The 21,249-nt window shown below is 43.2% G+C and overlaps 1 protein-coding gene and 1 pseudogene across 4 annotated transcripts in view; both read right to left on the bottom strand.

The window, feature by feature from the left end:
• Positions 1–21,249, bottom strand: part of LOC134210650 (cAMP-dependent protein kinase type II regulatory subunit) — a 377,643-nt gene that overhangs the window by 180,287 nt on the left and 176,107 nt on the right. For all 4 annotated transcript variants that reach the window (XM_062686814.1, XM_062686815.1, XM_062686816.1 and 1 more), the window contains one exon: positions 9,372–9,605. In XM_062686814.1, the coding sequence (XP_062542798.1) occupies positions 9,372–9,585 (214 nt within the window). In that variant the 5' untranslated portion in view covers positions 9,586–9,605. The remainder of the gene's footprint in view (positions 1–9,371; positions 9,606–21,249) is intronic.
• On the bottom strand, positions 12,970–17,406 carry LOC134209141 (uncharacterized; annotated as a pseudogene).

Below are 21,249 nucleotides of genomic sequence, written 5' to 3'. Positions count from 1 at the left end.
TATGAGTTTTCAGAACATTATAAATTAATGTCCAAGTCGGGTGGTTTAATCCCCGGAATATAGGCAATTAACTTTTGTTGAACTTTTCCCAATGGTTAATATGGGGCCTCTTCCCCTAGTTCACACCTGCTTAAATGGACTTATGTCGGTTATTTAAGGTCTGAGGGAAGCTCTATCGCGGTAGAGCGCTATTTTCGTACTAAAATGTTCATAACTCGGAACTGGGAACGAATTTCGCTTATCCCAACTGACAATGTCTTTGAAATTTATCAAGGAATGTTCCTACAAAATTTCATGACCCTACTATTTCCCAAATTTGAATTAAGCTCTAAATACTGAACTATTGTACAACTGAAATTTTCGCTTCTCAGGAATGCGACAAGGCACCTAGGTGCCTTATCTGCGCCAGTAAGAAGCAGGCCCGGAACCATGCTATGGGCGGGCCTGCGTGTCCCTTCGGAGAAGCCAATCGGAAAAAAGCCGTGCAAGTAACACAGCTGAATCTGAATCACTGTGCACCTGCCCAGCAGCTGCTGTGGCAGGCGGTCTCAGAGTCGAGGATCGATGTCGCCCTCCTGTCCGACCTGTACAACGTCCCTGCCGGCAACGGCAACTGGGTGGCGGACGGGTCTGGAGTCGGCGGCAATTTGCACAACGGGCAGGTACCCTGTTCAAGAGGTTGTACACTCCTCCGCGGAGGGTGTCGCGATAGCCAAGATCAACGGGGTGTTCTATTGTAGCTGCTACGCCCCACCAAGGTGGCCAATGGAACAGTTCAACCAGATGATCGACAGGCTATCGGCCGACCTAGTAGGTCGGAGCCCGTTCGTTATAGCGGGAGACTTTAATGCTTGGGCAGTGGAATGGGGCAGCCGCTGCACCAATCAGAGGGGACAAGCGTTACTCGAGGCACTTGCAAAACTCGACGCAGTGCTTGTCAATGACGGAGCTAGTAGCACATTCCGTAGGAATGGGGTCGAGTCATGGATAGATGTAACGTTTGTCAGCCCTAGTCTGGTCTCGGACCTGGACTGGAGGGTAGACGAGAGCTACACCCATAGTGATCACCTAGCAATTCGCTTCAAGATCAATTATGGTGTGCAGCGTCCGAGGGCGGGTGATCCCTGTCAGGTCCGTGGGTGGAAGACCACTCACTTCGACAGCGAAGTTTTCACCGCGGCCCTGGGACTGGAGGCCAACACCGACAGTCTAAGCGGGGATGCGCTGATAGCTGTCTTATCACGCGCGTGCGACGCTACTATGCCGAGGAAAGCCCTGCCAAGAAATGGCAGACGCCCGGTATACTGGTGGAGTGCCGAAATTGCAGCCCTACGATCAGCCTGCCTCAAGGCTAGACGTAGGACGCAACGAGCCCGCACCGAGGAGGAAAGAGCGGTCCGCCGGGAAGTGTTTCAAGCTGCGAGACTGGCCCTTAACAAGGCCATCAAGAGCAGCAAGAGAGCGTGCTTCGACAATCTGTGCGAGGGTGCCAATGCGAATCCGTGGGGTGACGCCTATAGGATCGTGATGGCCAAGACCAAAGGGGGCTCTTCACCCCCCGAACGGTCACCGGACCGGTTGGCGAGGATTATCGAAGTACTCTTCCCGTCCCGAACCACAAGTCCCTGGCCTCCTCCTGCGCTGCAAGGCGCTGGGAGTGTGGCCGAAATGGTGGCTCCGGTGACGAACGAAGAGTTACTCGCAGTGGCTAACACCCTTGCGATGAACAAAGCTCCAGGCCCCGATGGAGTTCCAAACAGTGCACTTATAGGCGGCGATCATAGCGAACCCGGAACATGTTCAGGCTAGCTATGCAGAGATGCCTGGATGAGTGTTGTTTCCTGAGAGATGGAAAAGGCAGAAGTTGGTACTGCTGCCGAAGGCCGGAAGCCTCCGGTGACCCATCGGCGTACAGACCAATTTGCCTGATCGACACGACGGGTAAACTGCTCGAGAGGATCATCCTCAACAGGCTCACCCCGTATGCAGAGGGTACGGATGGCCTGTCGAGTAACCAGTTTGGTTTTCGGAAGGGTAAGTCCACGGTGGACGCTATCAATTCAGTCCTCAAGACTGCAGAGGTAGCGATCCAACGGAAAAGGCGAGGAATTCGATACTGTGCGTTGGTGACACTGGACGTGAAGAACGCATTCAACAGCGCAAGCTGGGATGCCATCGCGCTCTCGTTACACCGGCTTAGCCTGCCGGTGGGACTGTACCGGATCTTGGAATGCTACTTCCAGAACCGTGTGTGCTGCTATACGAGACCGATGCCGGTCAGAAAAGTGTTCCTATTACCGCAGGAGTCCCGCAAGGGTCAATCCTGGGTCCGGTACTATGGAACCTGATGTATGACGGGGTTCTGAAGCTAAAGTTCCTCCTGGTGTGAAGATCGTCGGCTTTGCTGACGATGTAACCCTAGAGGTCTACGGGGAGTCAATCCCCGAAGTAGAGCTAACCGCAGAACACGCGATCAGCACTGTGGCGGACTGGATGAGTGCGAGAGGCCTTGAGCTCGCTCAACATAAGACGGAGGTGGTTATCGTCAGCAACCGTAAGTCGGCACAACATGCAGTTGTACACGTGGGAGACGTCGCGATCACTTCAAAGCGGAGCCTGAAGATTCTTGGGGTCATCATAGACGACAAGCTTACCTTCGGTAGCCATGTCGAATATGCGTGCAAGAAGGCTTCGACTGCTGTGGCGGCATTATCGAGGATGATGTCCAACAGCTCCAAGGTGTGCGCCAGTAGACGTAGGCTACTGGCAGGCGTTGCCGCATCTATTCTTAGGTACGGCGGCCCGTCCTGGGCAAAAGCACTGGGGGTAACCAGTTACCTGCAGAAACTGGAGAGCACCTACCGCTTGATGTGTCTCAGGGTGATATCGGCCTACCGCACGGTATCGCGCGACGCATCCTGCGTGATAGCGAGTATGATGCCAGTCGGGCTGGTCATCCGGGAGGACGAGGAGTGTTTTGACCTACGTGGCACCAGAGGAGCCCGCGAGCGTACCAGGGTGACTTCGGTTGCCAGATGGCAGCGCGAGTGGGATAACTCCTCGAAAGGTAGGTGGACCCACCGGCTGATTCCTAACATATCAAGCTGGGTGGGGAGACCCCATGGGGAGGTTCACTTCCATCTGACACAATTCCTGTCAGGCCATGGCTGTTTCCGACAGTACCACCACAGGTTTGGACACGCGGAGGTCCCCGTCTGCCCTGACTGCCCAGGTGTTGACGAAACTGCAGAGCACATACTGTTCGTATGTCCTCGTTTCGACGTCGAAAGAAGAGCAATGCTAGACGTTTGCGGCCGGGACACAACTCCGGATAATCTTATCCAAAGGATGTGTCAAGCGGTGGAGAAGTGGAACGCAGTCTCGACTGCAACCACTCAGATTGCCTGCAGCTTGCAGAGAATCTGGCGCGCCGAGCAACAATCGACAAGCATGACTAACTTGTGATTGGTAAGTTAGAGCGAAAGTGCCGAACGCGAAGAAGTGTGTGAATGGTCTGCCCATGCAGAGGTAATGGCGCAGCGGGTGGCAACCGAGATCGTCACCTCGAAGCATGGCAGAAGGGTGAATGAATAGGTGTATGTATGGACTGCACACGCCGCGCTGGGAGTAGCGCAGGAATGTTGGTTCCTACGACTACTGATACCCCGTGGCGTGGCAGAGGAGTGTGGGGGAGCATCCAAGTCAGTCTCACATGGTACGAAAGGAATGAGTTGAGTCGTGTTGAGCTAGTCTCATATGGCATGAATGAGGTGAGTCAGACTCACATGGTATGTCAGAAGTGGGAACCTAAGCGAAGAGTCCCACAAGGGATGCCAGAGGGAGTGTTAGGTCGAATGACTCGAGTAGTATGTGTCAGCGCGAACTGAATGAAAGAGGTGAGCAGTCTCACATGGTACGATAAAGGTGGGCATAGAATTAGTCCCGCACGGCATGAGAAGGGTGGGCACAAAAGTTAGTCCCGCACGGCATGAGAAGGGTGGGCACACAAGTCAGACCCATAGGAGCGTTAATGTGTGTGCAAGCATGGAGCGTATGAGCATGAATCAAGGGTTTGGGTGGGCGGCAAGTTAGACCCACATGGCATGAGAAGGGTGGGCACACAAGTTAGACCCGCACGGCATGACAGAGGTGCAACAGAGTATGTAGGGTGTGTTTGAGGGTGCGATAGAGCGAGCACCCAAGTCAGTCTCGCGTGGGACGAGTGCCTGTGTGAGCGAGAATGAGTGAGTACGCTTAGTACTGCCGTCCCCCCAGAAGTAGTACTGCGAGGTAGTTCCTGGGGGAAACGATGGTGGAGCCCAAGGGAGTTTAGTCGGTATTACCGGTATGGTCGAGTCCGACACTCCAGTACACTTCCGTGTGGTAGTTTGGCAACTACAATGCACGTGTACTGGGTTAGTGTGTAAATGCATTCTCCCTTGTAAAAAAAAAAAAAAAAAAAAAAAAAACACCTGCTTAAATGGACTTATGTCGGTTATTTAAGGTCTGAGGGAAGCTCTATCGCGGTAGAGCGCTATTTTCGTACTAAAATGTTCATAACTCGGAACTGGGAACGAATTTCGCTTATCCCAACTGACAATGTCTTTGAAATTTATCAAGGAATGTTCCTACAAAATTTCATGACCCTACTATTTCCCAAATTTGAATTAAGCTCTAAATACTGAACTATTGTACAACTGAAATTTTCGCTTCTCAGTACCTCTCTCCGATGATTTGAGGCACGAAGGAACCGAATTTCGCAAAACCCAACTGACAAAAGTTTTGAATTTTTCCAACGATCATTTTGATGCAATAAAAAGAATATGTTACCACAATAAATTTTGTAGGAAGCTCTTTTTACTTCAATCAAGTTTTTTAAATTTCATACAAAAGTTACCATTTCGGGAGAGCAGCCAACAGCATATTTTCTTGTGGCGCACGGCAGGAAAGGAGCGATGAGAGCGATAGAAAGTCCGTCAACTTTGTATCTAGCGTGACACTAGAAAAAAGCGTATTCCTATTTGTGAACACGAGGATACCAAATATTATATATTATATATTGAAATCAAATATATGAATAATAATCTGATCTTTGATCTGAAAACAGTTGAAAATAAATAAGACAAATAAAACAACTAAAAGAAATAGGCAAAATACATAAAACAAATAAGACAAATAAGACAAATAAAGCAAATAGGACAAATTCCTACGGACCTCCTCCAGGTATTCCTCCAGAAGTTCCTACGGAAGCTCCTACCGGAATTCCTCTGGAAGTTCCTCCGGGAATTCCTTCAGGAATTCCTCCAGAAGTTTCTCCAGGAATTCCTCCAGAAGTTTCTCCAGGAATTACTCCTGAAGTTTTTTCAGAAATTCCTCCGGAAGTTCATTAAGGAATTCCATCGGAAGTTCCTACAGGAATTCCTTCGAAAGTTCCTCCAGGAATTCCTTCGGAAGTTCCTCCAGGAATTCCTTCGGAAGTTCCTCCAGGAATTCCTTCGGAAGTTCCTCCAGGAATTCCTTCGGAAGTTCCTCCAGGAATTCCTTCGGAAGTTCCTCCAGGAATTTCTTCGGAAGTTCCTCCACGAATTCCTTCGGAAATTCCTCCAGGAATTCTTCCGGAAATTCGTCCAGGAATTCCTTCGGAAATTCCTCCAGGAATTCCTTCAGAAGTTCCTCCAGGAATTCCTTCGGAAGTTCCTTCAGGAATTCCTTCGGAAGTTCCTCCAGGAATTCCTTCAGAAGTTCCTCCAGGAATTACTTCGGAAGTTCCTCCAGGAATTCCTTCGGAAGTTCCTCCAGGAATTACTTCGGAAGTTCCTCCAAGAATTCGAAAGAAGAATTCGGAAATTCCCCCCGAGAATTCCTCCGGAATTTCCCCCGGGGATTCCTCCAGAAGTTCCCCGGGAATTCCTCCGGAAGTTCCCCGGGAATTCCTCCGGAAGTTCCCCGGGAATTCCTCCTGAAGTTCCCCAGGAATTCCTCCGGAAGTTCCCCAGGAATTCCTCCGGAAGTTCCCCGGGAATTCCTCCGAAAGTTCCCCGGGAATTAATCCGGAAGTTCCCCGGGAATTCCTCCGAAAGTTCCCTGAATTCCTCCGAAAGTTCCCAGGAATTCCTCCGAAGTTCCCAGGAATTCCTCCGAAATTCCCGGAAATTCCTCCGAAGTTTCCTGAAATTCCTCCGGAAGTTCCCTGGGAATTCCTCCAAGTTCCCCGGCAATTCCTCCGCAAGTTCCCCCGGGAATTCCTCCGGAAGTTCCCCCGGGAATTTCTCCGGAAGTTCCCCCGGAATGCTTCCGGAAATTCCCCCAGAGAATTTCTCCGGAAGTTCCCCCGGGAATTCCTCCGGAAGTTCCCCCGGGAGTTCTTCCGAAAGTTCCTCCAGGAATTCCTCCGGAAAAGTCCCGGAGGTTTCCCGGCAATTCCTTTGGAAGTTCCCCCGGGAATTCCTCCGGAAGTTCCGCTGGGAATTCCTCCGGAAGTGTCCCTGGGAATTCCTCCGGAAATTCTTCCGGGAATTCCTTCAAAAGTTTCGTTGAAAACTTCCAGAGGAATTCCTGGAGGAACTTCCGAAGGAATTCATGGAGGAACTTCCGAATGAGGAACTTCCCGAGTAATTCCTGAAGGAACTTCCGAAGGAATTCCTGGAGGAACTTCCGAAGAAATTCCTGGAGAAACTTCCAGAGGAATTCTTGGAGGAACTTCCGAAGGAATTCCTGGAGTAACTTCCGAAGGAATTCCTGGAGGAACTTCCGAAGGAATTCCTGAAGGATCTTCCAAAGGAATTCCTAGAGGAACTTCCGAAGGAATTTTTGGAAGAACTTCCGAAGGAATTCCTGGAGGAACTTCCGAAGGAATTCCCGGAGTAACTTCCGAAGGAATTCCGGGAGTAACTTCCGAAGGAATTCCTGGAGTAACTTCCGAAGGAATTCCTGGAGGAACTTCCGAAGGAATTCCTGGAGGAACTTCCGAAGGAATTCCTGGAGGAACTTCCGAAGGAATTCCTGGAGGAACTTCCGAAGGAATTCCTGGAGGAACTTCCGAAGGAATTCCTGGCGGAACTTCCGAAGGAATTCCTGGCGGAACTTCCGAAGGAATTCCTGGAGGAACTTCCGAAGGAATTTTTGGAAGAACTTCCGAAGGAATTCCTGGAGGAACTTCCGAAGGAATTCCTGAAGGAGCTTCCGAAGGAATTCCTGGAGTAACTTCCGAAGGAATTCCTGGAGGAACTTCCGAAGGAATTCCTGGAGGAACTTCCGAAGGAATTCCTGGAGGAACTTCCGAAGGAATTCCTGGAGGAATTTCCAAAGGAATTCCTGGAGGAATTTCCGAATAAATTCCTGGAGGAACTTCCAAAGGAATTCCTGGAGGAACTTCCGAAGGAATTCCTGGAGGAACTTCCGAATGAATTCCTGGAGGAACTTCCGAATGAATTCCTGGAGGAACTTCCGAATGAATTCCTGGAGGAACTCCCGAAGGAATTTATGAAGGAACTTTCGAAGGAATTCCTGAAGGAACTTCCGAATGAATTCCTGGAGGAACTTCCGAAGGAATTTCTGGAGGAACTTCCGAAGGAATTCCTGGAGGAACTTCCGAACAAATTACTGGAGGTACTTCCGAAGGAATTCCTGGAGGAACTTCCGAAGGAATTTCTGGAGGAACTTCCGAAGGAATTCTTGGAAGAACTTCCGAAGGAATTCCTGGAGTGACTTCCTAAGGAATTCCTGGAGGAACTTTCGAAGAAATTCCTGGAGAAACTTACTTTATTTTCCTTCTTAGCCTTATCTATCTTATTTGTCTTATTTGTCTTATTTGTCTTATTTGGCTTATTTGTTTTATTTGTCTTATTTGTCTTACTTGTACCAGCACCACTGTTATCACCTAAATCCTTTTCAAAGCTTGTGTGGAAACCTTGTACAGAAATCCTCTCACGATATTTTCTAATGTTGTTCAAGAAACGGCTCATGTTTTCATTTTACAAAACCAGCTGGTGTTTGTTTATTTTGATTTCCTCATTCCGTGATTGGTCGGCGCTGCTGCTGTTCTCTCGCCGAACCACTGCATGAGTGATAAATTTCTTCCCCATTGTTGCCAATTCGTTTTGTTCTCCGTTTACGGCAAATTCTCAAGCAATTGTAAACTGCATAATGATGAAATAATTTTGGCGACACTGACAGCATCATTCTGGCGCGCTGAATTGGGCAATTTTCTCTCTCAGAGAGTGCTACCACGTGCTTTTTTAACGGAAAACCTTTCCCTCAGACCTTAATGTCAAGCACAGGGATTTGTAACACAAGGAACGCACAACTGTCATTTTTTATTATTACAGCTTTGTTACTTTTGCAGCATGCGTGAAATAAGAAAAAATATAGTTCTGCATTGTTTCCGTATTGATTGCGGTGCACTTGAAAACGTGAGTGAAATTGGGTTTGGATTCCGGGAGGCTTTTCTTGATAAAATCCAATTGCATGCCATGAGTGGCCACTTTGTCAATTATATATTTTTGATCGAATATTGTAACTACAGCACTCATATGTTTACCTAATCTAATAGAACGGTCTCTAGTTTTTCTGTTATCACTAAACTTGCCATTATTATTCGTAAAATGAGCAAAACTTTGTTACGAATTTTAATATGAAAATTATTATTTATTATTCCGATTTATAAGAAGTAGGTATGTTATCCAAAAATCATTCCAACCCTGTTAAATTAACTACATCCAAATTCATCACGGATCACATCTCATTCAGTGACTATGAATGAAAAACAGCACACCTACTCAGATGCGACATTTGTTAAGCATTCAAAAGAAGAAAATCAATTTGTTACCCCCCTTTTTCCTCGCTCGTTATCCTACCCCTGGACTGATCAGAGTCAGAGATGCAATTCGATTCGGTTCGGTGCGGTTGAGGCTTATTTTTTTTCTATTTAGCCTCTTTTAATTAAGAGCGTCAATCGAACGAGACACGTTGATGGGATGATAATGTCAAACGAACAGGGAACAGGGACCAACACTCCCCCCGAAAATCAATCGGATAATTTCCTTACCGCCCAATATGAGGTGCGAGCGTACAGAAATCTCAAACTCGGCGGTTGGTTCTCTTATAAATATCTCGTCGGGTGTGTTATATTTAGCAGTTATTATAAACACGCAATCCAATATCGATTACTAGTCGAGGGCGGCGTGTCTAGCTCTCGTGTCATGTCCTGGTGGGTGGAAACTCAAAAATATTGACGGACACCCGTTAATCATATAGGCGTCGATGGCTGTTTGCTTCCCTTCGGGGAGCTCCGGATCGCACCCCGGCTGATTCCGGTGTCGAGGGGTAATTTGCCACATTTCAAGTTGCTCATTCAGCAACCACGCACCTACCTTCTTCGTGTGACATGATGCTCTCGTCCGGTGAGCTGGGTTCGGCCGCTGTGATCATGGTGGTTTTTCGGTTTTCCTGTAATTTGGAGAAAAACTCCACCGCGTAGTCGATCACATCGCCCGGCTGTTCTAGCAGGTATGCTATCGAGAACTCCAGCAGCACATCACGCAATCCGTCCGGGACCGGGATTCGATGCTTCTGTTGGCTCGACATGGTGGGTTGTGCGTCACAATCTGGAATCGCAGAAAAGAAGGTATAGATAAAAAGGGGTTTGCTTCTGAGGAATTTAATCACATGGTGCGTACACGCGACCTGAAATAGGAGACATTAGATGTATTGAAGTTGGCATTTTTTAATCTAAATATCACGGATTTGAAAACAACAAGCTAAAAATTTGTCTATGTCAACGGTGTTATAATTAGCAAAATAAATAAGCTCTACGCCATATTGCTCTGAAAGTATACAGAATTCACAACTTGGTTCTCCGTTTTAAGCCTAGAGCAGCGGAACAGAAAAATATTTAAGTGGCGACCCCTTTCAAATGAAAAAGGTCAACAAAACTCAACATATTTTTTGCCTATCTCGTGCTAGTTATTCTGAAAGGTTATCATTTCACTCCAACAATATTATCTGTTGACCTTTGTAACCGTCCAAAAATGTTAACATCAAATTTAAATCAACAGTTCCTCAATCCAAAAATCCCATCGCTCATATTGTCTCCATATCCTCCCCTGGAATGTAAACATGCTAGATAAATCTGTGCAAATAGAGTGTAATGCATATCTTTCAACCAGACCAGCCTTCATTTGCCGTCTGGACAATCCAGAGGGAAGAGCCCTTTTGCTTAATTGGCGTTAATTAAATTGGCAATCTGCTAACCAAGATGACGACGATGGCCAATGTAAGAGTCGGGCAGACGTCTGTTGTTTCCGCACAACCCGGCTAGACTGGTTGCTTCAGCAATGAAATCGTTAATTTTAAAGTCTAGCTTCACAGCCCCCAGACCGCGGACCCTTCTCCAAACGACGATTAGCAGCGAAAGACATTCGTAGACGCGCGAGACTGGTTCTTCGAGTGCATCCAATCCAAGTGACGCTCGGTCGTCTCATCACGTGTTTGTTGCTCTCTACACGGCAAACGGCAAACACGTCAATGGAAACAGTCCATATCCCAGTTGCGCCCGAGTAGCATCAGGAATTAGGTTCTATTATTTTATCTGCTTCCTGAGATTTGCTTTAATTGAACTATTTTCTCCGGCTCTCGGTCATCGTCATCGCCCGTCGTCAGGGTCTCGGCCACCACCAGCTCAGCACTTTGCTGAACTGTTTCTGGATCCTGATGGACCGGTTTAAGTTGTAAACGGTGAAGATGGTAACAGATCGCTTGGCATAAAGTAATTGAGTATAACACAATTTGAGCTTAAATAAAAAAGACCTAAACATTACATCACATATGGAAATACAAATTTTACTTAATTTTGAACATGCAAAATGGGCTATAATGGTGACAAGTGGTAGGAGGAAAACACAAAACTCATCGTCGATAGACCGAGGCAATGGCGTAGCCAGAGGGGGTAGGGAGTGCGTCGCCCACTTAGAGGGAGGAAACATTTAACGTGTACTGGAATTAATTCCCTTAATATGCGCACTTTACGATCCAATAATATTCCCAAAAACTTATTAGAGAATTCAGGATTCATACTAGGGTAAAACGTCCTATCGTTGTGGTATGTCCTAATGTTGCGGTAGTGTTAAAGTAGTCCATTCTGGATATATTAGCATTAAAAACAATTGTGGGTACGCTAAAACTCTTCGGATTAACGACTAGAACAGTTTTTGTTTGACAAAATTCCGTTCAAAATGATGAAAAATCAACATTTTACGTTAAAAATTTGAATCCTTTGAGCCTATTATTGCGGTAGTGCTGAGGTCCTATTGTTGCGGTATCGCTCTCCATAAGAATTACTTACAATACCGCAACAATAGGACTGACCTGCAAAAAACATCGCAACGATAGGCTACTGCGTCCTATTATTGCGGTAGTTTGTTTTTATTGTGTTAAAAACAAAACAACATAAGTTCAGTATAATTGACGTAATATTTACGAAACTATAGTTAACGAGCATCCTTTCAACTACTACAATGTGGAAATCGACCAACAGGTAATTTTTGAAGAATTTTTGAAATCAATTTTGTTTTGACATGGTGCTTAACCCCTCCATAATAGGTCGTTTTACCCTATATGAAAGTTTCAAAAAACTCGAAACATTTCGGGCGCAAGAGTCCTTCTTGAAATGTAGTCCTGTAGTCTGTTTGAAATCCCTTTATTCAATTGTGAAACTTAATAATAACATACCTACTATATTCAGTATTGTGGATTTAATTGGTCTAAATATTTTCCACCATTTCTGGAATATATAATTTTTAAAATCATGAATCACTCTTCGGAATATTTTTTGTGATGTTCGAAGTTGTATCGATCTTTATGGCATTATAAATTTACTCTAGGATACCAAGATCTGGAATAAACTTTGAAAATGAAAGATTAGTTTAAGATATCAATAATGTTTTTCTAAATCCCAGTGTTCTCTACCAAACTTAATATTCCAATGCTTTTATAAAACCACGCTCAGCTAAATGCGGAAATCATAAGATTTTAATCGGATTTTAACCTTTCGGGACACGCTTAGTCCTGAATCACACATGCCGTATCGCCTCCGTTGTGCTTTTCTCGCTAGTGTTGTACTAGCCTAGGGCTGAAAACTTCTTAAATAAAGACAATAATAATAACAATACAACGATGCGAGTCCTCGAAGGCTAAGAACTATTTACAAAACTTTCATTGAAACTAATATTTCTAGTACATTGCTTTGTAGAATTTGAGACGATAAGTTCTTTAACGGGTTCGCTACAAAGTATTGAAGCAAAATCATAGCTGATTTCATGTTGTATCAAAAGCTCGATCAAAATCAAACTAAGGGTTTATTAGGTTGCAATTGTCAGGTTACAATTTGTTAATTTTTGTCTCATTAAAATCTTAAAATGTTGTTCGAAACTTTTACGATTCTTGTGCAATAATTATTGATCGTTATCACAGAAGCGTAGGGTTTTGTGCCGCTGCAGGTGTATGCTGCCACCAAACCCGAGCAGACGAAAATAGCTCAATAATATCAATAATCAATATAATTTATGTTGATAAGATAGCAAAATGAGATATGGACCTGATTGATATAAGAGATAAAAGATCAGACGACACTGAAATATCACGAGGAAATCAAGTTATGCTATTTGTAATAAGTGATCAATATCACTTAGTTTGTTCTTATCTATAGCATATCTTGATATTTAAATAATATTTTGGTGCAAATTTTTGATATTGTTGCCTGTTCTTTTATCTCTCATATCAATCAAGTCCATATCATGTTTTGTTATTCTGTTCATGGCTTCTGCCCGGAAACATCCAGCACGGCGTCATATCCGACAAAAACAAACTTAAATAAAATGTAAAACAATGGGAACCAGATATAGCGAACTGTGTGAGAACCGCCCTTCACACTCTCACCTATCAGAAGCTAGATGGAACATTGAACCATTCTGTTTATTCTACATGGAGTGCAGCAAAACCCGGTATTAGCAATGATCTGTCCCTTAGGATCTCTTCTTTTTGAACCACTAAGCCGTCAGTTTTTCCTAAACCGTAAAGAATCCAGTTGTTCATTGTCGGACGAATCTTCTGGCCGTTGGTTTTAATCGCCAAGGAGAATGGTTCCTCTCGACCTCCCAAGATGGCTAAGCCAGGGTCTACTAATCATTCCAAGAAGAAAAGCAAAAGAGACATCCAAACATGTCGTCATACTTGCTATACGGCTCTTGAGTCGCTGAGCCCAAAATAGTAGCTGAGCAGTATTTTTTTTGGAGAGCTTCCAATTCTACGACAAATTCTTGGGTACTCGTATTAGCCCCGGACAAACCACTTCGAACTGACTCTAACTTCACAGTCTCGGAAATCAGAACGCTCCGGAAGAACTTCAGCAGGTGTTGTGGCGGCATTTCAGTTAATCTTTGTTCACGTTCGTGGGCTGGTCTGGCTGGCTGGAGTTTGCCCACAATCTCCATTCACTTGATTGCGCTTGAAAATGACCATTCTTACGTCGAAGTTCTTCAGCCGTTGACGTAACGGCCTGGTTGCTAGGAGCACCCGATCGATCTGCATTTTGATGACGCATCAGTTGTTTTTCAGTAACTTTCCATAGTGACTTGCAGGACATCGAAGTAGAGTAAACAAAATATGTACTGTACATGAACACTAGACTGGCTCAGGAAACAAAAGGTTGTCTAATTCATCGTATAATGTTCTGTGGAATTGATCTTTAACATATCAACTGCCTTTGTTGCAATTCTGAGCTCAATCGGGCATACCGAAACAATTTCCTGAACGAAAGAGTGACGGAGGTGTATTTTCCTATGCATTTTGACTGAAACCACCATACAAACTTCAAATCAAGTGCGCCAGCTTATTTGAGCTGAAATTTTCAGAGATTGATTTTCTTACCCAAAGGCACAATCCTGGGGGGTGCCCCGTAGAATTCGACAACTTTTTTTTCTCCCCATACAAGGCTGGGCCACTCTAATGAACACGTATCTCTTTGCACCAGCTTGTCAGTAGTTTGCTGTTGACTTTTTCTATGGTCACTCGTTTCTTCTGGCTGTGGTCATGTAAAACGACGAACTTTCCCATCTCTTCGAAAACGGATAGCCTGTCAGCTCATGTAGGAACTTGTGTGCCACTATTCTCGACGAAAATCAATTTACGGCATAGAAGTGGCTTACACATATTCCATATTCCGGTCAAAATCTCGTTTACAGTATCACCGGAGATTAAACGAGTAGTAATCAATCCGCCAGACGTTTACGTTTGTAAAACTGGCCATTGAAAGTAAAATTTGCAGCACTGGTACTCAATTTCATTATCTTTGCGTTGGGGGTTTCGTTTGATGCTGACGGACGGGATTGATGTTGGGTCGATTCCACTGTCATCATCTACGCAGTGCCGTTCTTCAGCTCCGGATCCTGCATTAACATTCGCTATCGGTTCATATTCGTCCGTCTCATCAGCATATACATATTCGGAAATAGTGTAATCAGATTCCAGGGCAGATGTGGGGCCCTCTTTAGCCGTGTGGTAAGACGCGCGGCTACAAAGCAAGACCATGCTGAGGGTGGCTGGGTTCGATTCCCGGTGCCGGTCTAGGCAATTTTCGGATTGGAAATTGTCTCGACTTCCCTGGGCATAAAAGTATCATCGTGTTAGCCTCATGATATACGAATGCAAAAATGGTAACTTGGCTTAGAAACCTCGCAGTTAATAACTGTGGAAGTGCTTAATGAACACTAAGCTGCGAGGCGGCTCTGTCCCAGTGTGGGGATGTAATGCCAATAAGAAGAAGAAGAAGAAGAAGAAGAAGAAGAAGAAGAAGGCAGAGGTGAGCTAGCCAAAGGCTGAAAGCCTCTTTAATAAAGACAATAATAATAAGACTCAAGGGCCTCCACAATTTATCCATCTTTTTCCTGGGCATCATCAACCTGACCACCATGACTCAAAGCAATCGAGAAGGCAGCGTCGAAAATCGTCGCGGAAATCCATCAAAAATATGGACTGTGAGGATACATTGCAGAAGGCAAATTTCATAGTATAATTATTATGAACTTACCTAGTTTTAGTAGTTTCACAATAATACAGCTGAATTACGATGTATTTAACGAAACAATTCGTAGAAAAAAACGAAAGAAAAACTTTTTGTGCAATCGCTTTCTTCGTGAAAATGTTTATGTTTTGATATAGTCGAAGGCTTTCTGGAAGCGCTGCCAGATTCATGTATTAACATTTATTTGTTTATTATTAATCTTCAGCAATTTCAAATATATTTTTTATTGTTTTCTTAATTGAAGCAAATCATATCCAGGAAAAATCTATTGATTTTAATCGAAGAAGAAAATTGGAAACTCGGTGGTATACAAAGACGAATATTATCGGGGATAGTACATTTACTAGAAAGTAACATTGCATTAATTTAATTTAGCAACATTGTCGTTCCACTCACAACTGTGACACCAGAAGTTCGACAGAAGTGTTAAGGAACGCAAGAGGCAATATAAGCCATCGCAATAACGCGTCACGTGTTTCACGCCGTTGTACTAATTAAAAAAAAAACTGTTCTAAATAGACCGCGTCACGCACTTCGGGAACCTTGTTTTTAAAAAAAAAAATCCGTTTTGTTTGCACTTTTTTTTTTTTGAAAACGTAAAAATAAAAGGAAACAAAATGGGTTCTGAAACTATCGCACGTAAACAAAGTAAAGCAGCACAATTGCTCGTGGGAGTAAGGATTTTCGTAATGTTTTGAAAAAAAGAGAAGATCTGGGCGGAAATGGAAATATTAAAAAAAACCATATTAATCCACCTATCGGTGATGGTGCCTTTCTTGTTTTTTTTTCGAGTGGGTAATTTCTATAGAAATTAATGAATGAAGAAAAATGAACGTATGAAGAAAAAAATATTTTGGGCATATCTACCGAGCCCATAGTCCGATCTGGCCAATTTTCAATAGGAAACAATGGGACATGTTTTTGCGTCGAATGCAACCTGTTGCGAGGAAATTGGTTGAGGGTAAGTGCTAAAAAAGTGAACTATACATTTTTACGCGCTTTTTTATAAGAAAACTTATTTTGGCCATAACTTCCAAGCCCATTGTCCGATCCGGCCAATTTTCAATAGGAAACAATGGGACAGGCGAGTTTGTACAATCCCATTGAATACCACCACTTAATTGTATCTTGACAGATACGTATTTCGACCTCAACAGTAAGGCCGTCTTCAGTGTCTCGTACTTGACTCGACTTCGAGTGGAATCCAATGGGATTGTACAAACTCGTCTTATGACAAGTGAAGACATTCCACCAGGGATTGAACTAATCATTTCATTATCATTTAGCATACAGTCAATAACTCATTCCATGTTGTTGTTCCAATGTTGTATGGCGGACTTCTAGCGCTGATTCCCCTCTACAACTTTGCCTAAGGATACATTGCTCTATGTCTAATATTCACTACGGGAAACGCTAGTATCATTTATTATACTAAATGATAATAACACTTATTATCATTTAGTATATTGAGTGATCCTAGCGTTTCACGCTGTGAATATCAGACATAGAGCAATGTACCCTTAGACAAAGTTGTAGAGGGGAATCAGCGCTAGAAGTCCGCCATACAACACTTTTCGGAATTCCGCCTCTGGAATGAGCTATTGGCTGAATACTAAATGATAATTCAAATATTTTGGCTTTTTCAGTCTGATATATTCAAACGGGCTTATATTTGCATTGCCCGACGTTTCGGCCCGTTTATTGGTTCTTTTTCAAGACAGCTTTTCCCCTCGAAAAAGACCCAATAAACGGGCCGAAACGTCGGGCAATGCAAATATATACCCGTTTGAATATATCAGACTGAAATAGCCAAAATATTTCAATAAACACCCCAGTCGAACTGTAATCAACTAAATGATAATGAAATGATAAGTTCAATCCCTGCATTCCACTAAAAAGCTAAAAATAATTTTCTTAACAAAATGGGACAGGATTCTTCGTTGAATGCAACTTGTTGCGAGCAAATCGGTTAGGGCTAAGTGCCTGAAAAGTGGGCTAGACTTTTTGCGCACATACACACACACATACACACACAGACATCACCTCGATTTTTCTCGAGCTGAGTCGATCGGTTATAACACTATGGGTCTCCGAGCCTCCTATAAAAAGTTTGTTTTTGGAGCGAACATATAGCCTTTACGTATACTTTGTATACGAGAAAGGCAAAACAAGTTAATTGTATAAAATATATGTTTATTTTATTATTACTATTTTCATTATAGTTGATACGATTAAAAATCGCTGGAAAAGCTTGAGAGACAGAGTCGTCTGCGAGCAGTAGCAGATTACCGTTGATTCACCTTCCGGATCCGCAGAACCCGATAGTCCATCATGGCAATACTTCAACGAGTTGAGTTTTCTTGCGTAAATTAATTTCTATTCCTAATAAGTAATAAAATTGATGCAGCACGATGTCAAATTACCAAAGCCCATCGCTGAATCCAGCTGATCCGACAACATCATTTTTGGAAGCAGATCCCAACGGCGAAAATGAACAACTTGACGAAGTACAGCAAATCAAGCCGGAAATACCAACCGTAAGAATTCAAGAAAGCAAAATACCATGGTTGCCAGATTCCATAACATGCTGGATAAAGTTAAATCTTTGGCAACCCCAGCAAAAACATCTCGACATGATTTGTTTCCCCGCTATATGTATAACTTTCGCTTCCTATGGCTCTCGAATTGGAACTGGATATTTTGAATTATGTCCACAAGATAATTAATGATGTTGAAAATGCGGAGTATCCTGAATAAAAGCACTGTACTGTACTGCACTGTCTGTTATAAATGAATTAAATATTTAATATATTAACATTTAGTATCAGAAATATTGTTTAACATTTCTTTTATCTTCTTCATCCTCTACGGTTCTACATTCCATCTGGAACTTGATCTGTTCTTCAGTTAGCATTTGCACAATTGGCTTTGCTCGCGCGTGTATGTATCTTGTGTGGCAAGTACAATGGATACATTATGCCCACCCAAGTAACATTTTAAGTTTTATGACACTCTTGAAGACTATATTTTACTCTACAAGAGTGTGATAAAACCAAAATGTTACTAGGGCAGGGATTCGAGAGTGTTTCGAATCCGAAAACATCCTAGACCGAACCGAAAATCGAACTCGCCATCTCCGTTTCGGCATTCCTACGATGTTGCTTGCAAGGCTAACTGGAGACTTAACATTTATTTTATAACTTCTCTATATATAATCCTATAGGGTAAAATGCCCAATAGTGGACCCCCTAGTAGCGTAATTTTGCTCTTCCTATCATAAGGCTCAAAAAATTTCAACATTTTAACTCTGCTTGATATCTAACAACAAGCTCTGCATCCCCTCTTCACGATACATACATAAAACACCCAAATACACGACGTTATTAGTTAAAATTAACATTTTAAAGTCTAACTGAATTTGCCCTATAGTAGACCCCCTGAGGGTCCATAATAGGAAATTGCTTCCCTATAGTCGACACTTCATTTGATTTTCATGTCCCGTTTCAGGACGTTCTTCTTCCCTATTATGGACCCCCCAAAATATTCCTATAATGGACACTCTCGTGTTTATTTTTTATAGAATTGTAAAAAATCATCTAATTTTACTTTCCATAGCATTTCTAATGCATGTAATCAAATCATAGGACTGTAAGGTAGGTTCTCCCGATAGAATTTCATAGCAAAATGTTGGCATTGTGCAGTAATAATGCAAAAATGGCTGGAGGGTCCACTATTGGTTGGGGGTCCACTATAGGGCACTTTACCCTAGTCCGATCCGACTAATTTTCAACAGGAAACAATGGAACAGGATTCTGCGTCCAAGAATTTCTCGGGATTTTTTTTTCAAAAATTCCTTCCGGATTCTCCCTCCGAAAATTCTTTCGCGAATTCCTCCTGGAATTGCTCCGAGAGTTCCTACAGAAATTCCCCCGGGAACCCATCCCGAAATTTCTACGGGATTTCCTGAAGGAATTACTCCGGGAGCTTCTCCATGAATTCCTCCGGCAGTTTCTTAAGAAATTTCTCCTGGAGTTCTACAAGGAATTTATCCAAGTATTCCTACAAGAATGTCTCCAGGAATTCTTCAGGGAATGTCTCCAGGAAGTCCTCCGCGAATGTCTCCAGGAGTTTCTCCGGGAAATCCTCCAAGTGTTTCTCCAGGTATCCCTCCGGGAATGTCTCTCGTAAATCCTCCGAAAATGCATCCAGGAATTCCTTCCTCTATCAATATCCAAGAATTCCCTGGAGTATAGGACTTGAGGTCCTATCACGCGTATCCAAAGGGTTATTCTCTCTATTTGGAAATTGTCCATGTCCTTTTCAATCCATAGAAATAAATTGGATGGGCCTTCGATAACTGTTCCGTCATAGGTCATCCAAGAATTACATGGAGTATAGGCCTCAAGGCCTACACGCGTAACTGAAGGGCTGATATCTCTGTTTGAAAATGGTTCATGTATGATCTATTTGGCCAAATAGGATGCATCTTAGAAACCCGATCCGTTACAGGTCGTCCAAGAATTCCCCTGAAGTATAAACCTTAAGCTCTATACGCACCACCAAAGGGATAATATCTCTTTTTTGAAAATGGTCCTTGCTTTTTTCAATCCGTAGAATCAAATTAGATATGCCTTTAATAAATGTTTCGTTCCAAGTGATCGAAAAATGTCCTGGTGTAATAGGCCTTGAGGTTTACATTATCTATTTAACCAAATAGGATACCCCTTCAATAACTGTTCTGTTTCAGGCCATTCAAGAATTCCTTGGAGTATAAGCGCTACTGTCTACGCGTGTGACCTAAGCGCTGTTTTTTTAAATGGTTCATGCCCTATTTTATTTAATATATCAAATTATATACGCCTTCCATAGCTATTCCTTTTCAGGTCATCCAAGAATTCCCTGGATTATAGGCCTTTAAATCCACACACGTAAACAAAGGTTTGTTATCACTTTTTGAAAATCGTTTATTTATTAAAATAAATTAAATATGTCTTCAATAGCTATTCCCCTCCAGGTGCTCCAAGAATCATTGGAATAAAGTCCTCAGATCTACACGCGTAACTAAAGGTCTATTTTTTAATGGTTCATGCTTTTCTCAATCCGTACGTCTGAAACCGCCTTCAATAACCGTTCATACGATCATTATATAAAATGGACTTTATACCAAACGACTTTCATACAAAGCCACTCGGGGAGTCTCTCGAACAATTTGTAACCCACTCAATTCTCATCATCTATCGGGCTTCGCACTGCAAGTGGCTCATAAAAACATCAACCAACGTTGCCGGTCCATGGGTAAACATTAATTAATCAACGTTTGGCAGTTTAATGGCGCACTGTGAAGCAGTTCTGGCGTGGAATAAATCTTGGCTTCTTCTTCTGCCATTACGTTGTCGGCCGATCAGTGGGGTGTAATTGGTGCGGTTTTAAATTTGGAACGCAGCACGTTGCGATCGCTGTCAAAAAGAGCGAAAAAAAAGGGCCAGATCAAAGTGCCCCTCACGCGCTAGATCTTGACGGTGAAAGTCGTTAAAATGAACCGATGATGTTTGGTTTCTGTTGTCTAAGCTGCACAGCTCTTAGCAGCAATCTGCTGCTACATTGTTGAATGGAACGCGTAGAAGAATGTAATGTTTACAGTGTCGAATTAATGCTCATCGTCATCATTAGATGGTACGGTAGATGTTGAATGCCGGAAATATATCGTCCAAGGTAAGGACGGTCAAAATAGCTTTGTAAATAGTCAACAACGAATGAAGCTGCTATCGTAGGCTTATAGGAATGGTGGAAAGCTGAAATAATAACAAATAAATCTAACTATTGGCTATTTCAAATTGTAAGTGATTAATATAAAAATTTCTGTAAGTCTGTAAGCTCTTTAATTTGACTTTTAATTGTTCATTTACGTAAGTGCAATTTTCGTTAATACAACTCATTAAAGTTTCAAAACACTTTTCTAAATCAACAAAATATGAATTCGCGAAAACACATTGTCCCAGGTCACGGCTCATCATCGAAAATTTCCTAACTCAATCCAAGAGAGGTTCAATCAGTTTAATAGCGCAGAAATCCGAAATTGCTACCATTGTGATTGTTGACAGACCATTATCGGCAGATCAGGATCCTGTCCCAAAGCACTACAATAAACACATTTATGGTAATCTAACAGCCAA

This window comes from Armigeres subalbatus, chromosome 2, assembly GCF_024139115.2.
Source record: "Armigeres subalbatus isolate Guangzhou_Male chromosome 2, GZ_Asu_2, whole genome shotgun sequence".
Taxonomy (NCBI): domain Eukaryota; kingdom Metazoa; phylum Arthropoda; class Insecta; order Diptera; family Culicidae; genus Armigeres; species Armigeres subalbatus.
Note: the sequence above shows the minus strand (reverse complement) of the source record. Positions and strands in the feature narration are given on the sequence as shown.